Below are 19,168 nucleotides of genomic sequence, written 5' to 3'. Positions count from 1 at the left end.
CACAGTAAAGTATGCTATGTGCACTGCTGCCACCCCTTGGGTAGGGGAGCAAATATTCTAGCCAAACCAGACAAGCCACTTACAGAAGAGCAGCTTCACTTGGCATTACAAACACAATCAAAATGACCACAAAGCAAAGATGCTTCAAAACAACCCTTTGTGGGCGCCTGGGTGGCCCAATTGCTTAAGCATCTGCATCTGGCTCAGGTTATGATCCCAGGGTCCTGGGATGGAGCCCCACATCAGGCTCCCTGCTTGGGGGGAGGGGCGGGGGCTTGCTTCTCAGTCGCCACCCCCCCCCCCCGCTTGTGCTTCTCACTCTCAAATAAATAAATAAATAAATAAATAAATAAATAAATAAATAAATAAATAAATATCTTAAGAAACCAAAACAATCCTTTGCTCATGTGCAAACACACATTAAGTCAGGTTTATCACTCTCTTAAATGTTTTTCATATCAATTTTCTCAGTACAACTACAAAAAGAAACTTAAAAAAAATATTTTATTTATTTAGGGACACCTGGGTGGCTCAGTGGTTTAGTGCCTGCCTTCGGTTCAGGGCCTGATCCCGGGTTCCGGGGATGGAGTCTCACCTTGGACTTCCTGCATGGAGTCTGCTTCTCCCTCTGCCTGGGTCTTTATTTATTCATGAGAGACAGAGAGAGAGAGAGAGAGAGGCAGAGACACAGGCAGAGGGAGAAGCAGGCTCCATGCAGGGAGCCCGATGCGGGACTGGATCCCAGGACTCCAGGATCAGGCCCTGGGCTGAAGGCAGGCACTAAACCACTGAGCCACTCAGGTGTCCCAAGAAACTTTTTCTAAAGGAGGACAAAGTGTCTAGAAATAAAAATTTCTACGTACTGATCTACCTGTGGCCATGTTCCAGTTTCTGAACTAGATGGAAAAAGAATTCCCAAATGAAACAAAATTGGTATCTTGTATTAAAAAAAAAAAAAAAAAAAAAAGCTTTTACAGTGAGTCTGTTGGATCCTATTTTTATTTTTAAAGCAACCAACTGTAACAAACTGCTATTCTTCCAATATTTATCTTGCTAGGTTTCTTTCTTTGCTTTCTTTTCTTTCTTGATTTTATTTATTTATTCATGAGAAACACAGAGAGAGAGAGAGGGAGAGAGAGAGAGAGAGAGGCAGAGGCACAGGCAGAGGGAGAAACAGGTTCCATGCAGGAAGCCTGACGCGGGACTCAATCCCGGGTCTCCAGATCACACTCTGGGCTGGAGGTGGCGCTAAACCGCTGAGCCACCTGGGCTGCCCTCTAGCTAGGTTTCTAAGAAGGAAATTTCCAAAGAGCCTTTCTGATAATTTTTTATGACGTTATGTCAAACTCTACAGATCAAGGAGGAGACAAGGTGTTTCCTCTGGGAGGGCGTGGAAACATTAGGCAGGTAAATTTAACTTCAAATATGGCCTCTTATTGTAGCTATCACCTACCTGTCTCTACACAGGAGCCTGTCAATTTATGCACATGCACAATATGAAAATATAGAAGATGGGGAAAAAAGACATATATTTTAATACCGAATTTTACTAGCTTGTGCTAGTTTTTAGATTAATAATTCTCAAGAGAACATATTTCTCTACCCTATAAGCTCTTGGAAATCTTTACGGACTAAGAGTTATTTCTCAAAAGGGCTCAGTTTTTAAAAGCTTACGTGCTCTGATTTACAGAGTAGTTTCCTAGGAGATGGAACTAGCAAAGAGGCAATCAGTAGGGAATGGAATGAGAAGGGGCTCCAAGGATAGCAGGGGTGAAGCTCACTCAGCTCAGGAAGCAAACAGGCACCAAACCCCAAAGGATGAAAAGTTTGAAGCTAAAGAGGATGTTGGGACAAATTCACTGAGTGAACTCAAAATGCCTGAAGGAAATCCTAAAAGCAAGATAATCACGCAGAGGACAAAGCAATGACCTTAAGATAAGCAGCTATTTACTTTCCACTGCAGATAGGTTAAGCAGATAAGCATTCATTAAGCAACTTCACTGTATAGCACCAGAGCTGGACAACCAACTTTACACTTACATCCATGTAACATTCTATAGAGTACAAAGTAGTGAAGATACCTGAGGAATAGGTTTCTACTTAACTAATTCAGAAATGTAGCTTGCAAAGAAAAATCGCCATATTTCTGCCAAGTTGCTCAATCTCAAGCACCACCTGAAAGTTAGTTTTGGCTTCTTACTCCTTTGGATTTTGATTAACACTCAAAAAAGTACCTTTCACTAGTTTCCGTGAAACTATCCTATGTGGGATGGTGGTGGTGGAAACAAACACCTAAAGTTATTTTATTAAAATTTTAAAAAAAATTTTATTTATTCATGAGAGACACAGGCAGAGGGAGAAGCAGGCTCCATGCAGGGAGCCCGATGTGGGACTCATCCCAACTCCAGTCACGCCCTGAGCCGAAGGCAGACGTTCAACCACTGGGGCACCCAGGTGACCCCACCTTTTAAAGTTCCTCTTTATTTAAAGGCTGCTTTATAATACCTGTTTTTTTTTTTTTTTTTGTATATTGGCTTTAAGAGAAATAAAGTTTTTCCAGTAAAGCTTCCAAACAAAATAAGCACTCATTTACCCCCAAGGCAAGCCAATCAAAGCTGTTAGACCAGTTTGTGTAAACACCAAAATAAAATCAAGGAAGTTGAATATTTTATTTTAAAGCAACCCAAGCAACCCACAGGGAAGAAGGAGAAGTAAACCTTTCACCAAGGAGTTGCTGGACACATCTGCAAACTACATCCTTTTAAAATTTTAATAGGTTTTCATCTACTGTTCTGCTTTGTCACTATATCCTTTACCAAAAATCAAAAGGCTCTCATTCAAGAGTCAGTGAATTATGCAGCACAGCAATGATTCACATGCAGGTTGTAAAGACTGGGCAAAGCAAGACAAAGCATTTAACAATGTGGTACATAAGGCTTTCTGGGGCCTCTGCTCTTAGATTCCTTCTTGTTCTCACCATATTTGGGGCACTTTCCCTTATCAAAGAAGGGTTTATCAATGCTTCCAGAGGACTAACTTCTGAGCAACAAAATAGCTGGGAGACAGAAGGAAGAAGTAGTTGTAAATAGACTAAATGCAGACAGTAAATAAAGCCAGACAGAACTCAGGAAGGAAGAGAATTTAAATAAAGAGCTGACAGCTCTTCCTTCCTTCAGTCTCACACGGCTGAAGGAAAAGTTTCCCTCCCTAATGTGGGAAGTTACGATAGTGCCACCACCAGTTATTCATCCAATGTTTCCTGAACCCTGAGCAATATGGACAGGCAGCATTGATAAGGTCACTCTATGGGCCAGGTCTGAAATACCTGTAAGGTAGAAAAAGCAAGGTGAGCAGAGCAGAGCCTGGACTCCGGGGTGTGTAGAACTTCAGGTATCACAGAGTTGCAGACTTTGGATTCAAGGTACCTTCTGACAAAAGACAGGCAAAGACAATCTAGGCACTCTGACTTGTATAAGTTTTATCAAGTTCATCAATGATGCTCAACACTTTAGAAAGGTAGCTGGAAAAAAAAAACCAAACTGTGGTTCATGCAAGGCTGTCTACTGAACTATTTGCACTGAATCCTTGGGAAAACTTTCTAAAAGAGCAAAACAAAAAATAATTCTCATTCACAAAAAGATCTCCCTTTCCTGGGCAGCCCCAGTGGCGCAGCAGTTTAGCGCCGCCTGCAGCCCAGGGCGTGATCCTGGAGACCCTGGATCGAGTCCCACGGCGGGCTCTCTGCGTGGAGCCTGCTTCTCCCTCTGCCTGTGTCTCTGCCTCTCTCTCTCTCGGTGTCTCTATGAATAAATAAATAAAATCTTAAAAAAAAAAAAAAGATCTCCCCTTCCTCTTCTGATTTAATCACTTGAATAGGGACAGTGAGGGTAGTGTGATTATGAGTAAGAGGGAGACCTGATTTTCAGAAAGACTGATTCAAATACAATCATATCAATTCTGATGTGTAATAGGGCTGAGAATCACTGGGTCTGGCTTGCTTTCTGCAACTTGAAGCAGAATTTCTTGGCGAGCTGAAGCCAGGGATTCCAGGACTCTGTCCCCAACTAGAGAAGACAAACTCAGAAAGCCACCAGCTGGAGGTAAGCAGATGTCATTTGGCCTAGCAGCAGTACAACCACAATGAACTGTCCAACTTTTCCCAGACAGAACAACCACTGCCCCCAAATGCCCTGCCCACCCATCTCATCACCCCAACTTAACAGAATTACTTTCAGTTTAGGACCAGGTAGTAGACTGCCTACTATACTCTGTAGTTGGGATTTAGAGTGTGTGTTCCTCAAGGAGCTATCATATCAATGTTTGATGACTGGGATTGTGCCTAGGAGATTAATAGCCAAAGCTTCCCACCATCCTTTTTTAAGCTCAAAAAAGCTCAACTTAAATCTTATTCAAATCATTTTTGGGAATCGCTAAGCTAGCCACATTATATGGATCATCGGGTATAAAGCAACGAGTTCCTCTCTAATTTCTACTGCCTTTGTCCATATGTTGTTTTTTTAAGATTTTATTTATTTATATGAGAGAGAGCTAGAACAAGCATGAGCAGGGGGAGGAGGAGAGGGAGAGGAGCAGACTCCTTACTGAGTGCAGAGACTGCAGATCAGGAGCCAAAGTTAGATGCCTAACCGACTAAGTCACCTAGGCATCCCCTATCCATATTCTTTATTCACCATGGGATTTCTATTTTTCTTTTACCAAACATGCAAAACTAAGTTTATTATTTATTTTTTTAAGATTTTATTTATTGATTGATGAGAGACACACAGAGATAGAAAGAGGCAGAAGTTCCATGCAGGGAGCCTGATGTGGGACTCAATCCCGGGACTCCAGGATCACGCCCCTGGCTGAAGGTGGCGCTAAACCGCTGAACCACTGGGGCTGCCTGCAAAACTAAGTTTAACTTTGAAACTGTAGATATCTTTTTGATATGGGCCTAATACGGAAACAATGTGGGAGGTTGGTTAGGAGTATGGATTTTTATTTTATTTTTTTTAGATTTTATTTATTTATTCATGAGAGATACAGAGACAGAGAGAGGCAGAGACACAGGTAGAGGCAGAAGCAGGCTCCATGCAGGGAGCCGACATGGGACTCAATCCGGGGACTCCAGGATCACGCCCTGGGCTGAAGGCGGCGCTAAACCGCCAAACCACCCAGGCTGCCTGGATTTTTTTTTTTTAAATAAGATTTAAAAAATTTTAAGTAATCTCTACACCCAACATGGGGTTCGAACCCATGATCATGACATCAAGAGTCACATGCTCTTCTGACTGAGCCAGCCAGGCACCCCAGGAGCACAGATTTATAAAATCAGATTTGGGTTCATGTCATGTATTATCTACATAACCTACAGCAACTTACATAAATCTCTTTGGGCCTGACTTTCTACTTTTTTCACAAGGTCATGAGGATTCTGTAATATATGTCAAGTGCTTAGCGTGGATAACAAATATTAAGGGCTCACTAAAAGGTAACTACATGGAATTCTAGCTCCTTGTACCCTATCCCTCTGTTCTTTAATAGTATAGTAAGAAAGAATTAACACCACAGCAGAGGGAGGGGGGAAGCACGTTAGATGGTGTGGTAAGTCTTACTAGAGTCTGAGTAAGTCCAGAGATAAAAAGGGACTTGGTGGTAGGTGGTAATTACCTTTCTTGGATTACAGGTCTTACCAAATCTTCCAATAGAACAAATAACCAAACCAAAAATGCAGTTCAAGATAATATGGCCAGAACACTAGTTACAAAATGGTTTTGTAACTTATCATAAGAAATACAGAAATCCATTTCCCTCTGAAACTTTAAGTAACTTTATCGTACAGCTATGGCTGTACATTAATGGGTTTTCATTATTGTGACATAATCCAGAGTCAGTCACCACTTGTCTGGTTATCAGTCACTTCAAAGATCTGAACCCATTTTCTCTTCCACCAAGTATCAAAAAGTGAAATAACGTGTTGCTTACACTAGGTCTACATAACCTTAAGGGCACAAAAATTTTAGAACATGAATTTGATGAATACAGTTAATTCCTAACATCAGAAATAAGATCTTCTCTACATAGTCTCTTCTAAGCAAACACCAGAGATTTATTCTAAACTACCATACAAAATACCAATTAAAAATTTGCTAGTCTTTGGAGAGGAACTAACACTCCCCAAGAAATGACTGTCTCAGCTTTACCTTTGCCAAACCCCTCAAACCATTGTTAGTCCTTAATATAACAAAACCAATACTTCCAAAGTGTCTTCTTTTGTTCATCCTCAACTTGATGCCCTGCCCCATCATCTCTTATGCTGGTTGGAGGTGGATGGGGCAGTCTTTTATGAAGAGCTTGCAGAATATCAAACTAGGAGGGAGGATTCTGTTACTGTTCAAAAGGCTAGACAGTTACCTGAAATTGATTTATGCAATTGACCTTAGGGGTCAGATGCCATTACCAGATGGGACAAGGTCCAAGATCTGAACATACTGAGACATTAAAACAGCCTCTGTCATAAAGAGTAACTCACATGTCCCAGCAAAAATTTCCAGCACAAAGTTTACAAAGGTTCATTTTCATACATTACCTTCAACGACATTAGGATTAGTCATCCAAAACAAAAATGTATATATCTGGTGTATTACTTTTTCTACAATTTATAGGCATTTACTTGGTCTTAGAAAAACTATAGGGGTGCCTGGGTGGCTCAGTCAGTTAAGCATCCAACTCTTGATTTCAGCTCAAGTCATGATCTCAGGGTTGTGAGACCAAGCTCCACATCTGAACTGGGTGTACAGCCTGCCTAAGATTCTTTTTCTCCCTCTGCCCTTTGCTCCAAAATTTTTTTAAAAATATATATGAAAGAAATTATAACAACTTCACAAAGCTCACCTAGTGGAATGTTCCACCAGGAAGCAGCAGCTGGAAACTTTCTCTAGCATTCTTTCATCAAGGCAAAGCCTAGAGATATCAATCACAACCAGCATTAGTGATCAGCGTTCTACATGGGACCTTATAAATGAGACAATTTACTTGATATTTATCACAATGCAAGTACTTTTCAAATAAAACAAAAGCCACTGCCTTCCTGTTACTGTTCTAATACACAAAATGAGCTTCTGGAGAAGGATTTCAAAGCAAGTTATTTCCCTCACCAGTGATGCTCATTAAGAGTATGTTTGGTACCCACGTTCTTCCTTGGGTAGATTTGCAAAAAGCATGCCTGTTTTCCTTTTATCTTTGTTTCTGGGTCTCAGCACACCTGCTCCCTCTAGTAAATGCAAATCTCCTTGGATAAGAGTCCTTTCAGAAGGGAATGGGAGATGTTTCTACTTAGCAGAAAAAACACTAATCAAAGAGCAAGGCAGTATGGTCTAACAGGATTACAGGCTCTGAAATCAGAAAAGTAGGAACAGAAAATCTAGCATTGCCCCTTATGTAAGGTTATGATATCATGAAAGCTACTTAATCTCTATATTTCAATTTCTTCATCCATGAAATGGTCATAGTTTCCTCAAAGAACTGTTATGAGTCAAAATGTATGCTATTCAACTCATCTTCAGAAAACTAGTTTTATAACTTCATTAAAACATATCCCAGTCCTGAACCTCTAACCTTGTCTTTCCTGAGGCTGCTCCTTGCTTAAGTGAAGTCATCAAGGCCAGAAGATGCCAGAGAATGGGGTAGCCAAAAAGGGAAGAAAAAGCTTTTTCAGTAAAAAGCTAAAGATAAAAAATCCAGAGGTATTAAGGAATTCATGTTTGGGAATCAGCACATTTTCATTACTTGCAAACTAAAGTTTATTTAGGTTGAAAGGCAAACTGTTGGGATTGTCTTCAGCTATGTCATACCAACTTTATGAACAAGGCACACATGCACAAATGCTCTGCGCTATTTCAATACCCCGACAGCTCACCAACCATCAACCAACACAAAGCTCTTGGATCTAATTTTAGGCTAACTGGCTTTCAATCAAGAATGAATTTCAATTTCAATTTCAAAGCTGCAGATCAGTTACAGCTCCACTCCACCACTGTATCAAAGATACTGTATCAGCCAAATAATACTTCCCTAGGTAATATTCTAAAACGCTACTTGCCACCCCTAGGAAATCTGCCTGAATAGTTATACAATGTCTTGTTTTTTGACAATGTCCAATACCTTGCTCAAGACCCTATTCATCTGCTTACACCATGTCCCACTTCAACATTTACTGTGTTGTTCTGTATTTACTAACATGGATCTGGAAATGATTCATATCATCAATCCAGGGTTGTGTGAGACCATGTTCTCACTGTATCACACGTTTCTTCCAAATGTCCTGTGTCCAACTTATAGCAGATATTTGATGAAGCTTCTAAGCTGACTGGTTAGTAGTTAAAATGCATTTATGGGCTTCTTTTTCATATACTTAGATGTGAGTTTGGGGAAAAATCTAATTTAAAGGCCCCAAATACAGTAGGGAAAAGACAATCTTTTGTTTTGACTGGGATCATTCTCTTAAAGGGGACCTTAGAGGATATCAAATAAAATGAGAAAACAAAGGAGCATATGCCCAATATTCCTGAGTTATCTGCATGACAAGTTATCAGGCACCTGAAAATGGAAAGATAGTGACAAAAGACAAAGCATAAACTGGATGAAAACTTCATGTCTGAAAATTACTGTTAAATACAGATACAGAACAGGGCAGCCTGGGTGGGTCAGCAGTTTAAGCGCCTGCCTTCCACCCAGGGCGTGATCCTGGAGTCCCGGGATTGAGTCCCACATCAGGCTCCCTGCATGGAGCTTGCTCCTCCCTCTGCCTGTGTCTCTGCCTCTCTCTCTCTGTGTCTACCATGAATGAATAAATAAAATCTTAAAAAAAAGATACAGAACTTGGAGAGCTTTAAAAAAAAAAAGAACAATGCAAACTTATAAAGCATCCATTAACATACAAATTAAGTAGATAAAAGAGAAAGGGCTTGATTAAAGCACAGAAAATGTGATCAGTATATAATGTATAAGAATGAAATCTGTTTTCATCTTTGCATCTATGAGAATGATAATAAATAAAATCTTAAAAATAAAAGTTAACAGATAACATCCTCTAGATGCCTGGGTGGCTCAGTTGGTTAAGTGTCTGCCTTTGGCTGGGGTTGTGCTCCTGAGGTCCTGGCAATAGAGCCCCTCATAATGCTTCCTGCTGGGGGGGGGGGGTCCTGCTTCTTCCTCCCCCTCTGTCCCTCCTCCCCGCTTGTGTTCTCAAAAACAAACAAAACAAAACAAAACCTGTCTGTTCAGAAAGTGACAAAAATATGAAAAAATGGAAGTATCTTAACAGACAGCAGACAGGGTTTAAAGTGTGTCCAGTGGTATAAGATAAAGCTGTTATCAAAGGGAACCTTCGTGCTCTTTGAGGAAAGTACCCACAAGAAAACTGTTTTTTTTTTTTTTAAAGATTTTATTTATTTATTCATGACACACACACGCAGAGACACAGGCAGAGGGAGAAGCAGGCTCCATGGAGGGAACCTGATGTGGGACTTGATCCTCTGTCTCCAGGATCACACCCCAGGCTGAAGGGTGTGCTAAACCACCGAGCCACCCTGGCTGCCCAAGAAACCTAATTTCCAACCTGTTGGAAAAGAGGAGAGCCTTGAACCCCTATAATCACTTCTCCTCCTCATTAAGATAAGAGACATCTATAGAATGTAGCCTATGAGAAGGTTTTATTCTGAGATTGCTAGAGAATTCACTGGACTCTGAAGAAATTTCTGCTCTTCACCTTCTCAGTTAGACAGTTCCAGCAGTGGGTCTAAGGAAAAGAGGCACATTTCTCCTGAATCTTCAAATACGATTTAAGGCCATTCAGCCCTGCTGCCAATCTTATTTAAGTTTTCTCACAACAGAGGCAGAGACAGGTAGAGGGAGAAGCAGGCTTCATGCAGGGAGCCCGACGTGGGACTTGATCCCGGGTTTCCAGGATCACGCCCTGGGCTGAAAGTGGCACAAAACCACTGAGCCACCCGGGCTGCCCAGGTGAATGTTCTATTAAACAATAATTTTGGGATCCCTGGGTGGCTCAGCGCCTGCCTTTGGCCTGGGGTGTGATCCTGGAGTCTCTGGATTGAGTCCCGCACTGGGCTCCCTGCATGGAGCCTGCTTCTTCCTCTGCCTGTGTCTCTGCCTCTCTCTCTCTCTAATGAATAAATAAAAAATCTTAAAAAAAAAAAAAAAAAAAACAATAATTTTCACTTTGAGTAGGTATTCAAACACATTTAATATAAAACCATATTAATAGCATGTCCATCTTATTTGTCTCTATGGTTAAAATAAGCCCATTCATCTCACAAAATTACTTTTTTAAAAATTAGACTCAACACCAGGGCATGGAGCCTTATAAAAGGGCTTGAACTCATGACCCTTAGATCAAGAGTTGGATGCTTAACCAACTGAGCCACCCAGGAGCCTCTAACAAAATTACTTTTAATCCAACACAATGTGAATAATTCTGTATAGATTTAAAAAAATGGCTATGTGCTACAAGAAATGTATTTGGTCTTTGTCCACAGCTTTTTTTTTTTTTTTTAAGATTTTATTTATTCATGAGAGACACAGAGAGAGGAAGAGACAGGCAGAAGGGGAAGCAGGCCTCATGCAGGGAGCCTGATGTGGGACTTGATCACGGGTCCCAGGACCACGGACCACGCCCTGGACTGAAGGCAGGCACCAAACCATTGAGCCACCCAGGGATCCCCTGTCCATAGCTTTTGACAAAGCTTCTAAAGCCCTTAAAATGTTCTGGGTGATGGGTTTTGTTATTCATAAGGAATATCTATGGAGTACACCCGAGTTTATGATAATAAAGTGACTTAAGGGTGGGGCCACTGGGATCACCAGGAAGACCACCTAACTGAGGGCTGGAACTTTCAGCTCCTTCCACAGATCTCTGAGAAAGGTCTGGTGTGGAAGGAGAGTCTGCAGATTAAGTTTTACAAACTCTTGAGTAAGATTTAGTGAAGTTCTAGGTTGGTAAACCCAGGCAGTATGTCCCAGTTCCACAGCAACAGAAGTTCTTGTACTCAGATGCTTCTGACCCTCACCCTATATAATCTTCATTTGTATTCTTTATAAAACCAGTCAATGTGGGGCACCTGGATGGGTCAGTGATTGAGCCTCTGCCTTTGGCTCAAGTCGTGATCCCAGGGTCCTGGGATTGAGTCCTGCACCAGGCTCCCCACAGGGAGCCTGCTTCTCCCTCTGCTTATGTCTCTGCCTCTCTGTTCCTCTCATGAATAAATAAAATCTTAAAACAAAACAAACAACCCTCCCCCCAGTCAATGTAATAAAGTGTTTCCCTAAGTTCTGTGAGCCACTCTAGCAAATTATTAAATCCCCAATTTAATGCCCATAGGTCAGAAATAGGGGAGGCCCAGACTTACCATAAAAGGGGGCAGTCTTGTGGGACTGAGCACTTAACCGGACAGATGCTAACTTTATGTAGTGCCAGAATTAAACTGGAGGACACCCAGCTGTTATCCGCTAAGAACTGGAAAAATGCTTAATGTGGGGGAACCCCCTTTGCTCCATCTGTTATCAGAACTACTTAGAGGAGAAAAGAAGCTATGTATTTCAGGAGAGGAAAAGCAGTCAGTAAGCTAGGTTGTTTCTATTTCCTTCAAAGTCAAAGTACCTACGAATTGCTTCTAACTAAACAGTAAGATTTTAAAATGCCCAAGACCACCACAGAAGACCCAAATAAAGTCTACAAACTGGGCAGATCTTAAAACATGGGTTATCTGACTAAGTTTATTTCTGAAATATACAAGGTTCCTTGGTCAAGATAAGTAAAAAAACATTTGAACACTCACAGGTGCAACTTAGCCCAAATTATCCTTGTCTCTCACATTTACCACTGCTCTTAGCTAGAACAGGCTCTGGCAATGATTTTATTACATGAAAATTATAAATCTCCCAGCCTTGTATTTGGAGCTACTTCTTGCTGGTTCAGAAAACATTAGCAGGAAAAAAACCACCAAAATTTCCCACCCATCTTTCTTGTAAGATATATTCACCTGCTTTAGTTCCTTATCCAAAATATCCACAACCACAGTTCCATTCATGTGGCTCTAGTTCCAGTTCTGGCTTATGTATACATTTGTCCTCATTCAGCCAACAGTGAAGAATGTACCAGGAGCAATCACAAACCAGGAAGAACTTCCACTAAACCTTAAGTGGGATTTATGTATACCAAAAGTAGTGGCAGGTTATTTTATTAACATACAACCTAACATTCTATTAGACTCACATGAGACTAAATAGGTATGTTCCACGAACTGAAATTTAAGTTATATGTGTAATACTTCTTTCAACTCAGAAAATTAAGTATGACAAGGGCTACAAAAGCCTCCGCCAAGTTCCCTATTTTAGCCATTTTGGCTCTTACAAATGCTCTTCCAAAGACATGACAACATTACGATAGTCTGTTATACGCGCCTGGGTGGCTCAGTTGGCTGAGCACCAGACTTGTGGTTTCTGCTCAGGTCCTGATCTCAGGGTTGAGATCTAGCTGAGCCCATTGTGGACTCTGCTCAGTGGGGAGTTTGCTTCTCTCTCTCTCTGCCACCCCCTCCCCCAAACCATGCTCTCTTTCTAAATAAATACAATCTTTAAAATAAAATAGTCTATTATAGTTTAGATTACAATTTGAGTGAACCCAGCCTTGTGTTTTTGGAAAAAATAAAATATATTCAACGCACTGTGTAACACAATGGTTCAAGTCCTGAGCTCTGCTACACTTCAGACACCAAGTTATTTCCCTCTCAGGCTCAGTTGCCTTGGCTATCAAAAGGTGGCAATACTTCTTGTGAGGATTAAATGAAATAGTGTCTTGCTTAACAGTGTCTATAATATGCTACACACTTAATAATTATTGTGCTTAACAACTTCACTCTGTTCAGATGTACTTAATTACTGGGTCCATTTTGCAGTGGTTCCCTTTCAAAGCTACATTTGGGTGATATTATCAAGAGATAGTCATAAACCGACTCTGAATTTCAAAATTACTCTTATCCCAGTATTTCTTATAGTTACTGTTAAAAACAAACCAATCTGGTTTTCATGCCCAGAATTCTATACTGCTGGGAGAGTTAAAAAAGAAAACAACAAAAACCCCACAAAACTTTATTTCAAAAACAATTCTATAAACCCACCACTAACTTTTACTAGTGCTAATAACCATGCTTGAAGACCTCAGTTTTCTCCTTCAGCCCAAAGGCTACCTGCAAACACCAGCACACAGATTGTCATCCAGTTTTTGAAAGGTCATGACATTTCTCCTTAAAATATTTTAGCATTAGGTAAAGAAAACATTTCTCATCATACAGTATGATGATCTGAGTCTGATTTTAATACAATATAGCCATGAACACGCAATCTTCCTATTTCTGAAAAGAAGCTGATATGTACTGGGAAACTTCAGAGCCAAACTGAATACAGTTGTGGCTCCTTACTGATACCCAGAGATGGCAAAGATTTAAAATTTTCATGGGATCAAAGTGCAATCAAACGCTGAATAAAGGCAAAGTAGGACATGATTATCAACCACATTATTTGTTTAAATGAAGACTACTCCCAGGTAGTTTAGACAGCTTAATCCTTATCTAAAATGTTCAAACTAACTCCATCACTTAGAAGAAAAGTTATGCATAAGAATTTCATTTTAAGTGTGCTTAAAACTTTACTGAACTTTGCTAATCAAAGGGATAAAGCCTCTAAAAAGCCTTGAAGAGGAGCTTAAAAGTTTCAGGTAGCTAGGTAACATGGCTAGGGAAAAATTTGAGAATGAGCTTCCTTAAGCAGAAGGGAATACTGTTACTACACAGTGTTATTTTTTTTTTTTTCAGTGTTATTTTTTAACGTCACTACCCTCAGACAATAGGGAAACTACAGTCGTAAATGCACACTTTAGACTTCTGCAGAGAATATCAGGTATGCAGATTCTAATGTCCCCAAAGTAAAGTAATAAGAGAACAAATATACAGGTCATATCCAACTTTAAACACTGCAACAACAATCCATAAAAGCCATACTCAATTGAAAGTAACACAACAGAAGAGCCTAGTGAAATAAAAGAATCTAATTCTTGGTAGTGCATCATACATAATGGGTCATGACCTGTACTACCTACCCCCCCTGTAAAATATGCTCATACTTGGGGACTAATTATTCAATCTAACATATATGGCAGAGAACCATTCGTGTTCAAGTTCCTGTAAGATTATTAAATAGGTCTGAGTATTTTATTAAATTCAAAGAAACAAACTTAAGAAGTAAAAAATAAGCTGCTACTTTCAATTTGTACTAGGGAAATGGTTAGCAAAAGCCCAGGTCGCTAAACTGAGAGCCAAACTTTCAGGAGCTTCATTTCAAGCAGGACTGTCACTAATTTAGTAAGTACAAAACACAAGGCAAAACCAATCTATTAGCTCAGGGCCATCCATGTAACTAAGTACACCTTATTTCATATAGTAACAATTAAAAGCTCGATTAATTCTATCACTGCAAACCAACCAATCAAGAACAGCCCTGGGATGCAAACCAGAATGTCCAATTCCTGCCTTGAAAACAAACTTTCAACATAGCCTGGAGCAAGGCACTCTGCTATTCTAAGAATGCTCAGACATACAAATATGTAATGTTCCAAACGCCTTTTTTTTTTTTTTTTGGGCCACTTCCTGTAAGCAAAAAGTTCCTATAACCAGGAAAGGAACAAAATAAGTAAACTAAAAAAATGGGAATACCTCTGACATACATTCCCAAAACAAGAAATTCTTTTTTAATCTAAAAAAAAAGCACATACAGCCAGTTTCAATGTAATCTTCCCCTGGGCCCACCCAGAAAACTTACAAAAGGAGACCAAAAACCCACCTAATTCAGTTCTAAATTTCAACAAGCATTAGTACATCAGGCACCTCTATCCCTGGAAGTTCCAGAGAAAGGCCGAAAAGGACCCTGTAGTTAACAGTTCACTTCAACGGCCTCACAATCCAGTTTCTCCTGAATATACAGATACGCATTCGTCAACCAAAATCTTCTATCCCCCCCTCCCCCCCGCACACGTTGGCATTTTCATTTCATAGGTGGATACTGTAACAGCTAACACCAGGAAACTCCGGGATAATTAGAGGATTTGGGGGAAGTCATCTTGGGAGTGTTGGAAGACCCAAAGATATCAGGAAGAGTCATAAAGAGGTTGTCCCCCACCTCTCCTTCCTGTCCCATCCAAACTTCACCCATACCGGTATTAGAAGACCGGGAGGGGGAGGCCATTTTAATGAGACCTAGCTAAGAAACGTGAAGGAAGAGAGGAAATCAGGGAAGGGCGTTAGGAAAGGAAGGCCGAGCCCTTTTCCCCAACAGCACCCGGGCAGGGTGGCAGCACCTGGAGCTAGAAGAGAGAGGTGCTGGATTCAAGGGTCTGGGAGAGATTCAAAAGTATCAATGGCCTTCCACGAGGGGGTCAAGTGGTCCGAGCCCCGGGAGCGGGGCCCCTTACCCCGAAGCAGGGGAAGGACCCCCTTCTCCCGCCAACCGCGCAGACCCTCGCCCCTGGGTTGGGGGCTACTACCCAGAGATCCAGAAGGCGGGAGTTGACTAGTGCCTGGTTCTCATCCGGCCATGCGGCGCGGGGGCGGCCATCCTGAGGGGTCCGGGAACCAAGAGGGCACGGGGGGGCCGGACGCGGCGCTCACCCGCGGGCCGCCTCCAAGCTCTTGATGAGCTTCTTGATCTTCCAGATCTCCACGTTCCTGTCGGCAGCACTGGGGTCGTCCGCCATCTTCTCGCCTCCTCCTCCCTAGAGCGGCCCGGCGGGGCCCGGAGACACCAAGACCACAGAGTTAGCGCCGCCGCTGGGGCAGAGCGGCCCCCTTCCTTGCCACCCCCAAGAGGCCCTCTTCTTCCCGCCCTGCGCGGTCCGCCGCGGCGGTCGCTGGCCTTTCCCTCCCTCGGCTTACCTAAGGGCCCAGTCCTGGGCGGCAGCGGCTGCTCCTCCCCGGCGGCGGCTCCGCGGCGGCGGCTCTGACGTAGGACACCGGCTCCCTCTCTCCAGGCAGCTGCATGTGTTGCAATCCGCTCACAAGGGGCCTGTGACATCACTTCCTCCGCCAGAGGCTGAGTGGAAGTCAGCGGGCGGAAGGGAGGGGGCCGGTGCGGAAGAGAGGAAGCTCTGAGCGCGCCGCGACTTGCCATTGGCTCTCTGCGCCGCGGCCTACAATAAGCTCTCTGATTGGCCTCAGTGGGGCCGCGCTGCCTTGTGAGGTAGGGCCCGGGGCGGGGAAGTACCGCCTTCCTTCCGGTCCGGCGAGCCGAGCGGAGGCAGCGGGCGGAAGCCGGTGGCTCTCGCGAGGATTCATTCAGCTACCCGCCAGCCTCCAATGGGGGTGTTTTTTAAAGGGCGAGGCGCCGGCGTCGTCGTCTTCTCGGTCCGTTTTTGGTGAATGGAATGGGCATCTGGAAGTCTACGACGCACGGCGAGGCGCTCGGGCCGGGACGCACGGTTTGAGTTGCGCCTGCGAAGTCTCGAAGAAACGCCTCAAGCTTCGTGGGTTGATAGCTGACGACGTGCTCCGGCCGACGTGCGTCAGTGTTCGCGGACCTGTGCCAGGCTCCCAGCATGGGTGTCTGGGTTAGGAAACTTTCCCCGGGTGGTCTGGGACCCCGCCACCCGCAGGGGCAAAGGAGGCGCGTTTCGTCTCTCCTCAGGGCTAGGATTGGTTCAGTTTGGACCTGGAACCTTGTGGGGGCGGGAGGGGAGAGTGGGGGCTGCGGGAGGTTGGAAACCTTGGGGTATCTGAATAGGTCACCAAGGGTTTAGGTTTAGTCTGAGCTTTTGAGAGTGAAGGTGGGGACGGTGTTGAAGCAATACGGGCAGCTGTATAAATTAGAACTTTATCTTTTTGAGTTAGGGTTTTTAGTTGACTGTGTGTGAATTTGTTCAAATATTTGGGCCCAAACTGTATGGCAGACCCGGTTCCTCTGAGGATGCTGAGGTGAACTGTCTATAGCGGTGCCTACCTCCGTGGAACTTTCAGTTTCGTTGCGACAGCACTTGAGATTATATACTTTTGTATAATAAATTAGCTGCATAAAAGCGTAGTTACTGTAGTAAAAGAGGGCTTAATTTTGGAATGAGACCCAAAGAATGAGTAGGGGTTTATCAGGAAGGAGCATAGCACGTTAAAAAAAAAAAAAAAAGCGTGCGTAAAAAGCCAGTGTGTTGAACAAGAGCAGGAATGGGTAAAGTGGCTTGAGGAGCAGAGGACAGTCATTTATTTAGGGCCTTGTAAGCCAGGTTTAGGAGTTTGGCCTCTTTCTCTTGACCTTGGACAGCTTAAAGGATTTAAGAAGTAGGGAGATGACATGAAGATATGGTTATGTTTTTAAGGAGATGGTTCCGTTTGGATTGGAAAGAGCAAAAGTGGAAGCCTAGGGATCATTTTGGCGGCTGCAGTCATTCATGTGAGATAATTGTAGCTTAGACTAGGGTGAGGATAGTGCAGACAGAGGTCAGTGATACACAGAGGGTTAGAATGGATAGGACTGGATGATGGATTGGGTGTGGAGAAAGCAAGACTGTTTCCAGAGTATGAAATGGTTACATTTACTGAGACGGGAAAGATGAAGAGCAGGTTTTGGGGGATGGTCGAAAATTTTTTCTTGGGCCTTTCAAGTTTGAGATTGGCGAAGTCAGGCAGTTGGATTTGTGTGGACTTTGACTCCTTTTTCCATCTTACCTCTACTTTGCTCACACCTTGGAGATGGGGGTATCCCCATGTAATCGATTGGGAAACTGAGGCAAAGAAAGGTGAAAGGGACTTACTCAGAGTCCCACAGCTATTTTATGGCTTCCAGACTCCACATTCATTGTCCAGTGCATTTTATCATGCAGCAGCCCCATTACCTCTTTTGCCATAAGGTGAGGATGCATTTTCTACATGGGTAAGTCTCTTCCCCAGCAAATTAATTCCCAGGGTGGAATCTTTTCCTTAGGAACCATTTTGTAATTCATGGCATATGTTCATTTATTACATAATAGTTACTGTACTTCTGTGTGCCATTTTCTGTGCTTAGTAGCGGACTTTCTTAAGGTAAATCATAAACACTGTTATTGACTGGGTGTGTACTATGTCCCAAGCTTTTCCCTGCTTTGTTTCCCTTGCCAGAATTCCTACTTTCTTCAGTTGGTTGCCTTGATCTACCTCTCTTCATTTTTATGTTTATAGGATTTCTTCAGGTCCATGTCTCATGCTTTATAGGCTTTCTAGACCACCTCACAGGCTTGCTTTTGTATGTGATTCACCCTGAAGTAAGATGGTGACATCTCAGAATTGCTGTTGGTCAGCGTTTAAATCCTTCAAACTTGGTAATTACTGAGATATGTAGCTTGTTTCTTAGAAACTTTAGTCCCAGGTAGTTTAACTGTAGCTCCGGAAGCTTACTTGCCTAGTTGCTGTAAATTCACCATCTCTGCATTTAGAATTGGAAACCAGTGTCTTAGAGGCAAATCCTGGCATTGAGCTCTAGCAGAAGAGTTTGGAGGATAATAGAATAGGGATGCTGTTTCCTTCATCAAAGAAGAGGGTTTGAAAATGCAACCATGACCATCTGTGTCCAGGAAGAACCTCCTGTGACATAAGAGTGATACAGATTTTATCAAAATGACATATCATGAGAATAGAGTATATAACCTCTCTAGACAAAGGTGGTCCTTTTCTGAAAAGTGAAGGATTTGTACTTGACCTCAGAACTTCTTCTCCAGGTTTAATGTTAGATAATAAAGTTAAATATTGAGATATAGATAATATTCCTAATTAGTAGGTGCAGGTCAGAGAGGGAAGGAGAAATGGATTGTTTTGGTGATGTTGAAAATATCAATAGCAGCTTAAGAACACAATGCCAGGGATCCCTGGGTGGCGCAGCGGTTTGGCGCCTGCCTTTGGCCCAGGGCGCGATCCTGGAGACCCGGGATCGAATCCCACATCAGGCTCCCGGTGCATGGAGCCTGCTTCTCCCTCCGCCTGTGTCTCTGCCTCTCTCTCTCTCTCTCTGTGACTATCATAAATAAATAAAAAATTAAAAAAAAAATTAAAAAAAGAACACAATGCCATTAAGTACAGAATGA

The 19,168-nt window shown here is 42.6% G+C and overlaps 1 protein-coding gene across 3 annotated transcripts in view; it reads right to left on the bottom strand.

The window, feature by feature from the left end:
- ETF1 (eukaryotic translation termination factor 1) overlaps window positions 1–16,657 on the bottom strand; it is a 31,695-nt gene extending 15,038 nt beyond the window's left edge. For 2 of the 3 annotated variants that reach the window (XM_072728466.1, XM_072728467.1), the window contains exons 1-3: window positions 16,002–16,171; window positions 15,738–15,841; window positions 6,895–6,963 (exon numbers count right to left, since the gene is read on the bottom strand). In XM_072728466.1, coding sequence (XP_072584567.1) covers window positions 6,895–6,963; window positions 15,738–15,823 — 155 coding nt within the window. In that variant the 5' untranslated portion in view covers window positions 15,824–15,841; window positions 16,002–16,171. Of the gene's footprint in view, window positions 1–6,894; window positions 6,964–15,737; window positions 15,842–16,001 lie in introns of all 3 variants that reach the window. The other variant, XM_026001343.2, reaches the window with a different exon arrangement.
- Between the last annotated feature and the right edge of the window lie 2,511 nt (window positions 16,658–19,168).

This window comes from Vulpes vulpes, chromosome 12 (genome assembly GCF_048418805.1).
Source record: "Vulpes vulpes isolate BD-2025 chromosome 12, VulVul3, whole genome shotgun sequence".
In the NCBI taxonomy this organism is placed as follows: domain Eukaryota; kingdom Metazoa; phylum Chordata; class Mammalia; order Carnivora; family Canidae; genus Vulpes; species Vulpes vulpes.
This window is presented reverse-complemented; position numbering and strand designations above follow the sequence as displayed.